General features: G+C 50.2%; 1 protein-coding gene across 1 annotated transcript in view; it reads left to right on the top strand.

The window, feature by feature from the left end:
• The window catches only part of LOC139262707 (EEF1A lysine methyltransferase 3-like), a 53,463-nt gene that overhangs the window by 26,870 nt on the left and 10,744 nt on the right, over nucleotides 1-15,849 (top strand). Inside the window, exon 2 of the mRNA XM_070877859.1 lies at nucleotides 14,326-14,619. Within this exon, the coding sequence (XP_070733960.1) occupies nucleotides 14,326-14,619 (294 nt within the window). The remainder of the gene's footprint in view (nucleotides 1-14,325; nucleotides 14,620-15,849) is intronic.

Genomic DNA, 15,849 nt, shown 5'->3' with positions numbered 1-15,849 from the left:
CTTCTGCGTGGGAACCTGGCGGACGGGAGCGTGCATCGCAGCGCAGGAAGAGAAGGCCTCCCCACTGGAATCCCACGCTCCTCCCGGACCACCAGATACTTTCGTAGAAATGCTTCAAGTCGGAGGCAATTGCCCGTGGGAGGCCTCCGACCGCAATTTCTGGGCCACAGCTGCCTGGGACAACAGTAACAGACTCCCCTTTGGCGCAATTGAATATCTAGGCCACTGCGTCTTTTGGCATGACTTGGCACATGGGGTATGGGTTGGCCACTGTTGCTGGCTCTTCACAATGAATGATGTCAATCCCTGCCTGCCCCTTCTTACTTTCCTACTCTTTGGCCTCAGGCTAGACTTGTCCACGGCCTAGTCTGAGCCTGCTTACAACATTTTGGGGTGATCTAATTGAGGTGCTACAAATGATAAATGGGATGGATTCGATATAGAGAAGCTAGTCTGGATCAAGGGGGGGCACAATCTTAAAAGTTAGAGCTGTGCCGTTCAGGAGTGAAATCACACAAAGAGTGATGATAATTTGGAACTCTCTTCCCCCTAAAGGCTGTGGATGCTGGGATTATTGACATTTTCGAGACTGAGATTGTGTTGGGTAAGGGTATCAAGAATATGGAGCAAATGTCGGTAATTGTAGTTAAGGTACAGATCAGCTATGATCCAATTGAATGGCGGAACAGATTCACGAGGCTGAATAGCCTCCTCCTGTTGCTATGTTGCCTGAGCTGAAGGCCCCCTCTTTAGTATCCTATTTCCCTGCAGCATCTGTCTATGAAGCTCAGTCACTCTCACACTGCAACTGATACACCCACAGGACTCTCTGACCCCTGACTGAGGCAGCGATACAGCAGAGCTAATGATACTCAAGTATAAAATGTATCTCAAGGGCATACATTGAAACACATCACTGGTGGCAACACATTTGGAACATTGTGTCCGGCTCGGACCACCGTAATTTCCAATGAAGCCACGAATAGGGTGGAGGAGAAAGCCAAGGATGATTCCAGGGGTTAGGGGCTCTAAGCTGCGATGAGCAGGAACGCATGAACTGAACTCATTCTCGTTGAGAAGTAAAGACTGTATGGGACAGAGTCCCAGACAAATCACCTGAGTATCTCCTTCAAAAACAATCCAGAAAGGTTTGAGTGAAGTCATCATCATAGGCAGTCCCTCGAAACAAGGATGACTTGCTTCCACGCCGAAAATGGATGAGTTCACAGGTGTTTCAATTATATTCCGGATCCTGAACTACATCCTGAAGGGTGGAAGATGCCTGTGCGTGGATTTTTTAAATGTGTGGTGGCCGTTGCCTCCCAGCCACCACACGAGCTTCACAAGAGCTAGGTCTTGGTCCAGTGGCAAGGATTAACCAAGACGACTGGAGACCAGCTCTGCTGCACGGACCTAGCGCGCTCACATATCGCACTGTGTCTGGCCCCTGCTGCACCTGGGCCCTCGCCTCTTCAGACGTATTCAAGGAGGTATGGATGTGCCTGGGGTGGCAACGCATAACCAATAGATGGGCTGACCAGGGATGATCACTGATGGGTGTTTTTTTTAATATAACTAGCAGAAGTCAGAGCTGATAACTCCCCCACATGGACAGGGACACAGGAAAGGACTCTCAAATAGAATGGAACACTCCCAACAAGTCATGGCAACCCAGTACAGGATGTCCCCCAGTGCAACGACGTCACAGCAGGACACCAAGTGAAGGACAGTCGACCAGTTCCTATCCCCGCAGTCCAGCTGATGCATCTCAGCACAATTTCACAACAACGGGACAAAATGTGAGGATGTTGCAACATGAAGAGATTATGACCCGTTAAAACTGGAGGCGATGCTCAGTTGGAGCTATCGGCGAGAACGTGTTGGTCAGCAGGCTCGGGTCAACGGTACCGAAACAGATTCAACATCACTGAGGGGGCACTGAGGAGTTGTGAAGTAAGTTCCTCAGCTAGATTTTTAAATGTGTGAGTCCATCCCTCTTCCCTCTCGCTGCGTTACCTTCTCCTCGGAGCTCCGCCTAAACTCTTTCATTGGCTCTCGAAATGTTCTATCTGTGCAGCTGATGGGCTCTGGTCAGTTCTGACGAAGGGTCACCGGCCTGAAACGTTAACTCTGTTTCTTTCTCCACCGATGCCGCCTGACCCGCTGAGTGTTTCCCGCATTTTCTGTTTTTATTTCCGATTTCCAGCATCCGCGGTATCTGTTTTGGGTCTCTGATATCACCGTTTGCAGCAAAAGCTCTCTGCGAGGGCTGTGAAACAAACAGCTCTGGCTCAAATGGCACTGTCTCAGGCCCAATCCCAATGCCTGCTTCAGTCTCACTCTGACAACCCTTGTCCCAGTTCCAACTCCAGTCTCAAATAACTATTTTATGGGACAGTTATGCTGCACAATTTGTAGAGATACAAACTGATTTTTGAGTGACTGATCATAAGACGAACAATGTAAATGTTATTTAACTTCCCTGAAATGATATAAGATGCAGTTAAATTGTGCATACTGATCTGAGACCAGTCAGTGTTGGAGTATCCACTGGTCACATAGATTTACGAGGAAGTTGCCTGGACTGGAGAATTTTAGCTATGAGGAACGATTGGCTAGGCTGGGGTTGTTTTCTTTGGAACAGAAGAGGCTGAGGGGAGACCTTATTGAGGTGTATAACATTTTGAAGGGCCTAGAAAGAGTGGATAGGAAGGACCTATTCCCAGTAACAGAGGGTCCACAACCAGGGGGCATAGATTAAAAACAGATACACCGCTTTGGGTACTCTTGAGGGGGATGACTCATCAGGGGGGAGCAGCAGCAGCCAAGTTCATGGCACCGTGGCTGGCTCTGCTGCACAGGAGGGCAGGAAAAAGAGTGGGAGAGCTATAGTGATGGGGGATTGAATTATAAGGGGAATAGATAGGCGTTTCTGCGGCCGCAACCGAGACTCCAGGATGGTATGTTGCCTCCCTGGTGCAAGGGTCAAGGATGTCTCGGAGCGGGTGCAGGACGTTCTGAAAAGGGAGGGTAAACAGTCAGTTGTCGTAGTGCATATAGGTACCAACAATACAGGTAAAAAACAGGATGAGGTCCTACAAGATGAATTTAGGGAGCTAGGATCTAAATTAAAAAGTAGGACCTCAAAAGTAGTAATCTCAGGATTGTTACCAGTGCCACGTGCTAGTCAAAGTAGGAATCGCAGGATAGCTCAGATGAATATTTGGCTTGAGGAGTGGTGCAGAAGGAAGGGTTTCAAATTCCTGGGACATTGGAACCGATTCTGGGGGAGGTGGGACCAGTACAAACTGGACGGTCTGCACCTGGGCAGGACCGGAAGCAATGACCTAGGGGGAGTGTTTGCTAGTGCTGTTCGGGAGGAGTTAAACTAATATGGCAGGGGCATGGGAACCTATGCAGGGAGGTAGAGAGAAATAAAAGGGAGACAGAGGCAAAAGATAGAAAGGAGAATAGTAAAAGTGGAGGGCAGAGAAACCCAAGGCAAAAAACAAAAAGGGCCACATTACAACAAAATTCTAAAGGGGCAAAGTGTGTTAAAAAGACAAGCCTGAAGGCTCTGTGCCTCAATGCGAGGAGTATTCGAAATAAAGTGGATGAATTAACTGCGCAGATAGCAGTTAATGGATATGATGTAATTGGCATCACAGAGACATGGCTCCAGGGTGACCAAGGCTGAGAACTCAACATCCAGGGGTATTCAACATTTAGGAAGGATAGACAAAAGGGAAAAGGAGGCGGGGTGGCGTTGCTGGTTAAAGAGGAAATTAATGCAATAGTGAGGAAGGACATTAGCCTGGATTATGTGGAATTGGTATGGGTGGAGCTACGGAATACCAAAGGGCAGAAAACGCTGGTGGGAGTTGTGTAAAGACCACCAAACAGTAGTAGTGAGGTTGGGGACAGCATCAAACAAGAAATAAGGGATGTGTGCAATAAAGGTACAGAAGTTATCCTGGACGACTTTAATTTACATATAGATTGGCTAACCAAACTGGTAGCAATGCGGTGGAGGAGGATTTCCTGGAGTGTATTAGGGATGGTTTTCTTGACCAATATGTCGAGGAACCAACTAGAGAGCTGGCCATCCTAGACTGGGTGATGTGTAATGAGAATGGACTAATTAGCAATCTTGTTGTGCGAGGCTCCTTGGGGAAGAGTGACCATAATATGGTAGAATTCTTTATTAAGATGGAGAGTGACACAGTTAATTCAGAAACTAGGGTCCTGAACTTAAGGAAAGCTAACTTCGATGGCATGAGGAGTGAATTGGCTAGAATAGACTGGCAAATGATAATTAAAGGGTTGACGGTGGATAGGGAATGGCAAACATTTATAGATCACATGGATGAACTTCAACAATTGTACATCCCTGTCTGGAGTAAAAATAAAACAGGGAAGGTGGCTCAACCGTGGCTAACAAGGGAAATTAAGGATAGTGTTAGATCCAAGGAAGAGGCATATAAACTGGCCAGAAAAAGCAGCAAGCCTGAGGACTGGGAGAAATTTAGAATTCAGCAGAGGAGGACAAAGGGTTTAATTAGGAGGGGGAAAATAGGTTTCGAGAGGCAGCTCGCCGGGAACATAAAAACTGACTGCAAAAGCTTCTATAGATATGTGAAGAGAAAAAGATTATTGAAGACAAATGTAGGTCCCTTGCAGTCGGACTCAGGTGAATTTATAATGGGGAACAAAGAAATGGCAGACCAATTGAACAAATACATTGGTTCTGTCTTCACAAAGGAAGACACAAATAAACTTCTGGATGTACTAGGGGACCGAGGGTCTAGTGAGAAGGAGGAAATGAAAGATATCCTTATTAGGTGGGAAATTGTGTTTGGGAAATTGATGGGATTGAAGGCGGATAAATCCCCGGGGCCTGATTGTCTGTATCTCAGAGTACTTAAGGAAGTGGCCCTAGAAATAGTGGATGCATTGGTGATCATTTTCCAACAGTCTATCGACTCTGGATCAGTTCCTATGGACTCGAGGGTAGCTAATGTAACACCACTTTTTTAAAAAGGAGGGAGAGAGAAAACAGGGAATTATAGATCAGTTAGCCTGACATCAGTAGTGGGGAAAATGTTGGAATCAATCATTAAAGATGTAATAGCAGCGCATTTGGAAAGCAGTGACAGGATCGGTCCAAGTCAGCATGGATTTATGAAAGGGAAATCATGCTTGACAAATCTTCTGGAATTTTTTGAGGATGTAACCAGTAGAGTGGACAAGGGAGAACCAGTGGATGTGGTGTATTTGGACTTTCAAAAGGCCTTTGACGAGGTCCCACATATGAGATTGGTATGCAAAATCAAAGCACATGGTATTGGGGGTAATGTACTGGCGTGGATAGAGAATTGGTTGGCAGACAGGAAGCAGGGAGTCGTGATAAACGGGTCCTTTTCGGAATGGGAGGCAGTGACTAGTGGAGTGCCGCAGGGCTCAGTGCTGGGGCCCTAGCTCTTTACAATATACATTAATGATTTGGATGAAGGAATTGAGTGTAATATCTCCAAGTTTGCAGATGATACTAACTGGGTGGTGGTGTGAGCTGTGAGGAGGATGCTAAGAGGCTGCAGGGTGATTTGGAAGGTTAGGTGAGAGGGCAAATGCATGGCAGATGCAGTATAATGTGGATAAATGTGAGGTTATCCACTTTGGTGGCAAAAACACGAAGGCAGAATATTATCTGTATGGCGGCAGATTAGGAAAAGGGGAGGTGCAACGAGACCTGGGCGTCATGGTTCATCAGTCATTGAAAGTTGGCATGCAGGTACAGCAGGCGGTGAAGAAGGAAAATTGCATGTTGGCCTTCATAGCTAGGGGATTTGAGTATAGGAGCAGGGAAGTCTTACTACAATTGTACAGGGCCTTGGTGAGGCCTCACCTGGAATATTGTGTTCAGTTTTTGTCTCCTAATCTGAGGAAGGACGTGCTTGCTATTGAGGGAGTGCAGCGAAGGTTCACCAGACTGATTCCAGGGATGGCTGGACTGACGTATGAGGAGAGACTGGATCAACTGGGCCTTTATACACTGGAGTTTAGAAGGATGAGAGGGGATCTCATGGAAACATATAAGATACTGACGGGACTGGACAGGTTAGATGCAGGAAGAATGTTCTTGATGTTGGGGAAGTCCAGAACCAGGGGACACAGTCTTAGGATAAGGGGTAAGACATTTAGGACTGAGATGAGGAGAAGCTTCTTCACTCAGAGAGTTGTTAACCAGTGGAATTCCCTACCGCAGAGAGTTGTTGATGCCAGTTGATTGGATATATTCAAGAGAGAGTTAGATATGGCCCTTGCGGCTAAAGGGATCAAGGGGTAAGGAGAGAAAGCAGGAAAGAGGTACTGAGGTGAATGATCAGCTGTGATCTTATTGAATGGTGGTGCAGGCTCGAAGGGCCGTATGGCCTACTCCTGCACCTATTTTCTATGTTTCTATGTTTTCTGTGTAGGAGGTTTAGAGGAGATTTGAGGGGAAATTTCTTCACCCAGAGGGTGGTGGGGGTCTGGGACTCACTGCCTGAAAGGGTGGTCGAGGCAGAAACCCTGACCACATTTAAAAAGTACTTGGATATGCACTTAAAGTGCCGTAACCTACAGGGCTATGGACCAAGAGCTGGATAGTGGGATTAGGCTGGATAGCTCTTGGTCGGCCGGCGCGGACACAATGTGCTGAAATGGCCTCCTTCCGTGCTACAAATTTCTATGATTCTTGTCATGTATCTGACACTACTGTACATAACTGTATCTTACCATGCTATACATGACTGTAACTAGAGATGACCTGTAACCACTAGCTTACCTTACCACCAGGGGTGCACTTGCAGCAGACACTGGATACCTGTCCCAGACAGGAATATAAGGACAGGTCTCAGGCAAGTGAGGCATTCGAGAGCTGTGAAATAAAGATGCAGGTCCTGACTGACCTTGACTTCAGTATGTGCCTCGTGTGAATCTGTACTGCAGGAACAGGACTTTACAGTGGCGACGAGTTACGGGATTACAGAATCCACAGAATAGCGACCAACGGCTCAGATGAAAAATACAATGCTGGAGATAATTGCGAGGACTTTATAGAAAGGCTCCAGCAAAGCTTTGTAACCAAAAGACTGGTTAGGCGACGATAAGGCAGACAAGTGAAGAGCCCATCTCTTGACCAGCTGTGGCTCGAAAACATACGCCTTAATGAAAGACCTGCTGGCACCCGAGAAACCAGCAAGCAAGTCATTTGAAGAATTGAGCACACTGGTAAGAGACCACCTGAAGCCAGCGAGCAGCCTACATATGGCCAGACACAGGTTCTACAACTACAGATGCTGTGTGGGCCAGAGCATACCCGACTTCGTGGCGGAACTTTGGAGGTTGGCTAGCTTATGTGAGTTTTCCGATGAACTAAGGAGAGAAGTACTGAGAGACTTTTTTATTGTGGGAATAGACCACGCAGGCATATTCCGAAAGCTCATAGAGACCAAGAACTTGACCCTAGAGGCGGCAGCACTGGTTGCACAGACATTCTTGGCAGGAGAAGAAGAAACGAGGTTGATCTACACTGCGGGTAAAACAACTAACGAAACATTGGAACAAGGGGTTCACAGCGTGAAACAAGCCATTACCCCCACACACAGACAAAAGCAGGAGAGCAGGCCCTCAACAGCAGGCAGTGGTGGCAGAAGCCATCAAGGGCCACATGAATGGCCGTTCACACCTCATCAACCCACAATGCGAGCAATCAACTACAAACTGAGAGAAGCTCAAGAGAGATCAGCCAGACGCAGCTCATCCTTTGGAAACAATGGAAGCGGTCTGTGCTGGAGATGTGGGGGAAGGCACTCATCAAGGGGGTGTTGATTTCAGCATGCTGTTTGCTGAAACTACGACTATATAGTGCATCTGGCCCGCATGTGCAGAAAAACGGCAGCTCGGTTGATATACGAATCGGAAGGGTCGGAAAGCGGACCAGATGATGATGGGGACAGTACCCGGGACACCGAGGTACAGCGGGTCAACACGATCAATGGCCACTGCTCTTACAACAAGACACCTCCAATAATGATGAGGGTCCCACTCAACGGGATACCCGTCAACATGCAGCTGGATACGGGAGCGAGTCAGTCTCTCATGAGCGCTCAACAATTTGAACAGCTGTGGCTGCACAAACGAGACAGACCAAAGCTCACAAGGGTTGACACCAAACTAAGGACCTATACAAAAGAAATCATCCCAGTCCTTGGCAGCGCTATGCTCTCAGTCACACACAAAGGGACAGTGAACCGACTTCCCCTGTGGATTGTCCCCAGAGATCTCCCAGCACTGCTGGGGAGAAGCTGGCTGGCAAAACTAAACTGGAAATGGGATGATGTTCACGCCATGTCGTCAGAGGAACTGATCTCCTGCTCAACAGTTCTAAGTCAATTTGAACATCTCTTTCTGCCAGGTGTGGGCACCTTCAAAGGGGCTAAAGTCAAAATCTACATCACACAGGATGCCAGACCGTTCCATCACAAGGCTAGAGCTGTGCCCTATGTGATGAGGGAAAAGATTGAACATGAACTGGACAGGCTTCTGCGGGAAGGCATTATATCACCTGTGGAATTTAGCGACTGGGCAAGTCCCATCATCCCCGTCATGAAGCCTGATGGATCCGTATGAATCTGTGGGGACTACAAATCTACCATAAACAGAGTCCCCCTACAGGACCAATACCCGCTGCCCAGAGCGGAGGACTTATTTGCCACATTGGCTGGGGAAAAACTTTTCTCAAAACTAGATCTCGCATCTGCGTATATGACGCAAGAATTGACCGACGAGTCTAAGCTACTCACCACCATCAACACACATCGAGGCCTTTTCATGTACAATCGATGCCCATTCGGCATCAGGTCGGCAGCTGCTATATTCCAGTGCAACATGGAGAGTCTGCTCAAGTCCATCCCGGGGACAATTGTATTTCAAGATGACATACTTATCACGGGCAGGGACACCGACTCCCATCTCCGCAATTTGGAGGAAGTACTAAAGTGGTTGGATCGGGTAGGCCTAAGAGTTAAGAAATCCAAGTGCCTGTTTCTCGCGCCCGATGTTGAATTTTTGGGCAGAAGGATTGCCGCTGATGGAATCCGCCCAAAAGAGTCCAAAACCGAAGCAATTCGCCTGGCACCCAGGCCCCGAAATGTCTCAGAACTGCGCGCCTTTCTCGGGCTACTCAATTACTTTGGGAACTTTATGCAGAACTTAAGCACGCTGCTGGAGCCTCTCCATATGCTACTCAGAAAGATTGGTTTTGGGGAGACGCCCAGGAACGGGTCTTCAATAAGGCACGCAACCTTCTGTGTTCCAACAGTGTTTTGGCTTTCTTTGATCCAGATAAAAAGCTAGTTCTTACATGTGATGCGTTAGCGTATGGGGTCGGGTGCATTTTACAACATGTCAATAGTGCGGGTAAATTACAACCCATAGTTTATGCCTCCAGGTCACTTTCGCGGGCGGAGCGCGGGTACGGAATGGTGGAGAAGGAGGCGCTCGCGTGCGTGTACGGTGTCAAAAAGATGCACCAATATCTTTTCGGGGCCAAGTTCTCATTAGAAACCGACCACAAGCCCCTCACGTCCCTGCTATCCGAGAGCAAGGCAATAAACGCCAACGCCTCGGCGTGCATTCAACGGTGGACACTCATGCTGGCCTCTTACGATTACACCATAAGGCACAGACCAGGCACAGACAACTGTGTCGACGTGCTTAGCAGGCTACCCCTGGCGACCACGGAAGGGTCTAATGAACAGGACTGTGAGATAGTTATGGCAATCAATGCCTTTGAGCCCACAGGTGTGCCCATGACAGCTCGCCAAATCAGAGCCTGGACGACCAGCGACCCCACGTTATCCCTAGTAAAAAGATGTGTCCTAACTGGTGCCTGGGCAGAGGCTCGCGATGCCTGCCCCGAGGAGATCAAACCTTTCCATAGGCGCATGCATGAGCTGTCACTACAAACAGACTGTCTGATGTGGGGCAGCCGAGTAGTTATGCCTCTACGAGGCAGAGAGGCATTTGTCCGGGAGCTCCACCTCGAGCACCCGGGGATTGTTCTCGTGAAGGCCATAGCTAGATCCCACGTCTGGTGGCCTGGCATTGACGCAGACTTGGAGCTCTGCGTCCGACCATGCACCATTTGTGCCCAACTCAGTAATGCCCCCAGGGAGGCCCCCCTGAGCCCCTGGCCCTGGCCCACCAAACCGTGGTCGCGGGTGCACGTAGACTATGCGGACCCATTCATGGGCAAAATGTTCCTCGTAGTTGTAGATGCATTTTCAAAGTGGATCGAATGCATCATTTTAAACTCGAGCACCACCTCCACCACTGTGGAGAGCCTTGAAACCATGTTCGCAACGCACGGCATTCCTGACATACTGGTCAGTGATAATGGTCCGTGCTTCACCAGTGCAGAATTCTAAGATTTTATGAGTGACCATGGCATAAATCACGATAGGACGGTACCGTTCAAGCCGGCCTCCAACAGCCAAGCGGAGCGAGCAGTGCAGATCATTAAGCAAGGCATGCTCAAAATCCAAGGTCCCACGCTGCAGGGCCGCCTGTCGCGACTGCTGCTGGCATACAGATCTCGTCCGCATTCATTGACTGGAGTTACCCTCATGCAACTATTGATGAAATGGACCTTAAAGACAATGCTCTCATTAATCCTCCCAGACATGCATGAAATCATTGAGGCAAAGCGCCATAAGCTAACCGAGTACCATGACCGAAATTCGAGGAGGGAGGTGGAATGAGATAGGGGACAAAGTGTTTGTGCTGAACTATGGCAGGGGTCCCAAATGGCTTGCAGGGACAGTAACAGGCAAGGAAGGAAACAGGCTACTGGTGGTACAAATGGACAATGGCCAAACCTGCCAGAGGCATGTAGACCAAGTAAAAAGTAGATTTACCAACAACACTGCTGAACCAGAAGCAGACTACAATGTGGAACTCACATCACACCTGGTGGACAGACAGAGGGAACAACCTGAGGAAAGGGCAATCCCAACAGACAGCCCAGGCGAGACACCAACAATCATACTGAACGAAACAGACAACCCAGGCGAGATACCAGCAATCACACCGAAAGAAAAACAGGCACCAAGGCAAACAACTGAACCACAACTAAGACGCTCCACGCGAAAGCATAGACCACCTGAGAGACTGAACCTATAAAGACAATAAGACCTTGGGGGAGGGTGATGTCATGCATCTGACACTACTGTACATAACTGTATCTTACCATGCTATACATGACTGTAACTAGAGATGACCTGTAACCACTAGCTTACCTTACCACCAGGGGTGCACTTGCAGCAGACACTGGATACCTATCCCAGACAGGTATATAAGGTCAGGTCTCAGGCAAGTGAGGCATTCGAGAGCTGTGTAATAAAGGTGCAGGTCCTGACTGACCTTGACTTCAGTATGTGCCTCGTGTGAATCTGTACTGCAGGAACAGGACTTTACAATTCTATAGCCTGAAGAGGTCAGTCTGGGCATGTGCATGGGTCACATAGCCTGAAGCAGTACTGACACTCAGGTTTCCAGAATGTTCCAGCAATTCCAAAGGTGGTTCACACCGCTGGATATGATCATAATATGAACAGCAGTTTGATAAGGCAGGGGCACCTACACAATGGCAGTCCCATCACATCCAACTCGTTCTCTCCACATCTAGTTACGCTTTAAAGGTAAAACAAAGCCATTTAAATAACATAGGCAAACAATGAAACAGTGAGGATGTAACAGTTTACTTACTGGGAAGGGCGACGTGAGGAGAGCAGTGGCTTGGCGGCTCTGCTATAATAAGATTGGCAATCCAGGGAACACGCCTGCAGTGAGCTCCGACCTTGGTACTAGCCCTCTCACCCACCTCTTCTCCACCCCTCTCTCTCCCAGCCCCCTTACCCACCCCCTTCTCACCCAACCCTCCCAGCCCCCTTACCCACCCCCCTCTCACCCACCGCGACCCACCCCCTCTCCCCCACTCCCCTCTCTCCCACCACCTCTCACCCACTCCCTCACCCCCAACCCCTACCCCTCCCCCTCTCTCCCACCCCCTCCCCCTCCCCCTCCCCCTCTCTCCCACCCCGCTCACCCACTCTCCCACTCCCCTCTCTCCCACCCCGCTCACCCACTCTCCCACTCCCCTCTCTCCCACCCCACTCTCTCCCACCCCGCTCACCCACTCTCCCACTCCCCCTCCCCCTCCCCCTCTCTCCCACCCCGCTCACCCACTCTCCCACTCCCCTCTCCCCCTCTCTCCCATCCCCTCTCACCCACCCCCTCACCCCCAACCCCTACCCCTCCCCCTCTCTCTCCCCCCTCCCCCTCCCCCTCTCTCCCACCCCGCTCATCCTCTCTCCCACCCCCCTCTCTCCCATCCTCCTTCTCCCACTCCCCTTTTCCCACTCCCTCTCACCCACCCCTCTCGCCCTCTCACCCACCCCCTCACCCTCTCACCCACCCCCACCCCCTCTCACCACCATCTCTCTCATCCCCTCCCCCTCTCACCCGCCCCTTCCACCTCTCACCCTCCCCCTCTCACCCTCCCCCTCTCACCCCTCCCCCTCTCTCCCACCCTCCTCTCACCCACCCCCCTCTCTCCCACCCCCTCGCACCCACACTCCTCATCCTCTCACCCACCTCCCTCAGTTCCACCCCCTCGTCCTCTCACCCACCCAGCTTGCCCTATCACCCTCTCACCCACCCCCTCTCACCCACCTCCCTCTCCCACCCCCTCATCCTCTCACCCACCCCCTCTCACCCACCCCCCCCTCGCCCTCTCCCCCACCCCCTTTCCCTCTCACCCATCCCCTCGCCCTCTCACCCACCCCTCTCCCCCTCTCACCCACCCCCACCCCCTCTCAACCCCCATCTCCCAGCCCCCTCCCTTTCTCACCCACCCGCCTCACCCACCCCCTGCCCCTCTCACCCACCCCTTCCCCCTCTCACCCACCACCCTCACCCTTTCACCCACCTCCCTCACCCTCTCACCCACCCCCCTCGCCCTCTGGGGCCTGGGATGGAGAGCAACGAGCAAAGAAGCGGTGGGGAGCCAAGAGTGAAAGAGAGAGAGAGAGAGAGACTGGGGGGAGAGAGAGAGAGAGGCTGGGGGAAGAGAGAGAGGCTTGGGGGCGGGAGGATGGGGGGAGAGAGAGAGAGACTGGGAGAGAGAGAGAGTCTGGGGGAGAGTGAGAGAGAGGCTGTGGGGAGAGAGAGAGAGAGGCTAGGGGGGAGAGAGAGAGAGACTGGGTGGGGGGAGAGGAAGAGCGACTGCGGGTGGGGGGGGGGGTGCGGCGGCGGGATCGGAGGGGAGAGAGGGAATCTAGGGAAGATGGATCATGTTCTTCCAACCCCCTACAAGGGACATCGTTGAAGCGCATGATATCCAGATGTCACAACAAAGTCACTTCATACCCAATAAACCTGTTAACAATCCGTACACAATGCCTGCCCCACCTATGGTGGGGAGGGGGTGGGGGGGGAGGAGGGATGTACTCGGACTGGGGTAAGGCACTTCAGCTGGCCCTTGCTGTCTTCTGGGGAGCTCTGTCCTCAGTCGCTTCAGGAAGTCAAAGTGGAAAGTCAGTGAGACCGTAGATGGGTGGTTCCAGTGACACATTCCTGTGAAACTTCAGGGTGTGGCTTATCCTCCAAGGGGATCAATCATAGGCAAAGGGTGGAGCATGGTGGCCATTTTTGCAGAACAAATCAGCATGTCCTAAAATAAACCGTTGCACAGGTAAGCCCGCCCCTGCCTTAAGATGTACGCCACAGTTCAGGGTGTCTGTAAACTGACTGTATTTATTCACTTTAGTAATGAGGACCCTTCAAAAACTCTTAAATATTGTGTTAATGCGTCATTACCAAACTTGTTGGTGAGAGAAGAGAGACTAATTAAATAAAGTTTATTAAACTTTTATTAACCCCTCCCCCCCGCTTTTTGTTTCTTTCCCATGGCAGCTGGTAATTATTCCACCATTCACACCCTATGTAGACTCATCTTTTGTTTCCTAACTTGTCCCATTACCAGCTCATTTTTGCCCATCATCCCTTTTGTGTCTCAAATCTCTCCTGCCTTCTACCCTATCACAGACCTTCTCTTTTGTTCTTTCCTCCCCTCCCCCTTTCACTGCCTCAAGAATCTGTCACATCTCAAACTTTACCAGCTCCGACGAAGGGTCATCGACCCGAAATGTTAACTCTGTTTCTCTCCACAGATGCTGCCTGACCTGCTGAGATTTCTAGCATTTTCCGTTTTTATTATAGATAAAGTTGATGGTGTTTCCAGATCAGAGTCTGTATTGTATTCGACAGAGACTCACATCCAGCCGCTGCAAGGAAGCTGCCTGGAGATCGAGGAGGGTCAGCCAGGCTCAGAGCAGTAGAGTGTGCTCGGAGAGAACAATGCAAGCACAGCCGGGAAAGCAGCATTCCAGTAGCCCTGGCTCCAAGGAGGAGCTCAGCAAACTAGAAAGTCGTTATCTGTTTTGCGGGAACACTTTGAAGATCACTCGGGATTTCAGCAGCAACCTTGGGATATCAGCAATAATCTGGGAGGCTGTAAGTCCAATTGTAGTGTATGGAGAAAGAGTCAGACTGAACACTGTGAGCTCAAAGTAAAGTGTGACCTTAGTCTTTTATTGCAGGTCTCCAGAGTGCCTCTCCAACTTGTGAAGCCTCCTTATATACCTGTGCGCTCAAGGGATTATGGGATCCCTTGGGACTCCAGGGGATGAGCCCTCTGGTGGTGTACAGAGTAAATACAAGTTTACATATATAACAACACTCTCCTCCCAAAGTCAGTAGTGTAACTATTTACAATGTGAGTCGATCTGGGGCCCTTCTTGCCTTGGTTAATCGGCTCGGTGTGAAAGCTGGTGTTGTTGAATCATTTGTTGGGCCCTCGCTGGGCTGCTGTGCAGCTGGCCTTGCTGGGCTGCCTGGTGTGTTGGGCCCTGCTTGGCTGCTGTGGATGATGGGTTCTGCTTCGTGGTCAACCGTGGTGCCGATTGACACTGGTGTGTATGTTGGGGGATCAAAAAAGGTAGGGTCCAAGGTGGGTTTCTCAGGATAGTCCGTGAATCTGAGTTTGATTTGGTCCAAGTGTTTCTGGTGAATGAAAGTTTGACCCGAAACATCCTGCCCCCGTCTTTGGCCATGACAGTGCCGGGAAGCCACTTGGGACCTTGCCCATAATTTAATACAAATACAGGATCATTGATTTCGCTATCATGGTATGCACTTTGTTGAAGCCGCCTGCTGTCTATCTGCTCATGTAGATCAGGGTGAACTAACGAGAGCCTTGTCTTAAGTACTCTTTTCATGAGCAGTTCAGCAGGTGGGACCCCAGTGAATGAGTGGGGTCTCATGCGGTAGCTAAGCAGGACTCGGGATAGGTGAGCCTGCAGCGAGCCTTCAGTTACCCTCTTCAAGCCTTGCTTGATGGTTTGCACTGCTCTCTCTGCCTGACCATTGGACGCTGGTTTAAGCGGGGCAGATGTGACATGTTTGATCCCGTTACGGGTCATGAATTATTTGAACTCAGCACTGGTAAAACATGGCCCGTTGTCGCTCACCAGGACATCGGGTAGCCCTTGTGTGGCAAACATGGCCCGCAGGCTTTCAGTAGTGGCAGCGGATGTGCTAGCCGACATTATCTCACATTCAATCCACTTGGAGTACACGTCTACAACCACAAGGAACATTTTACCCAAGGATGGGCCTGCATAGTCGACGTGTACCCTAGACCACGGTTTGGAGGGCCAAGACCATAAACTTAGTGGCACCTCC

Source organism: Pristiophorus japonicus, chromosome 4 (genome assembly GCF_044704955.1).
Source record: "Pristiophorus japonicus isolate sPriJap1 chromosome 4, sPriJap1.hap1, whole genome shotgun sequence".
NCBI classification, from domain to species: Eukaryota; Metazoa; Chordata; class Chondrichthyes; family Pristiophoridae; genus Pristiophorus; species Pristiophorus japonicus.
Note: the sequence above shows the minus strand (reverse complement) of the source record. Positions and strands in the feature narration are given on the sequence as shown.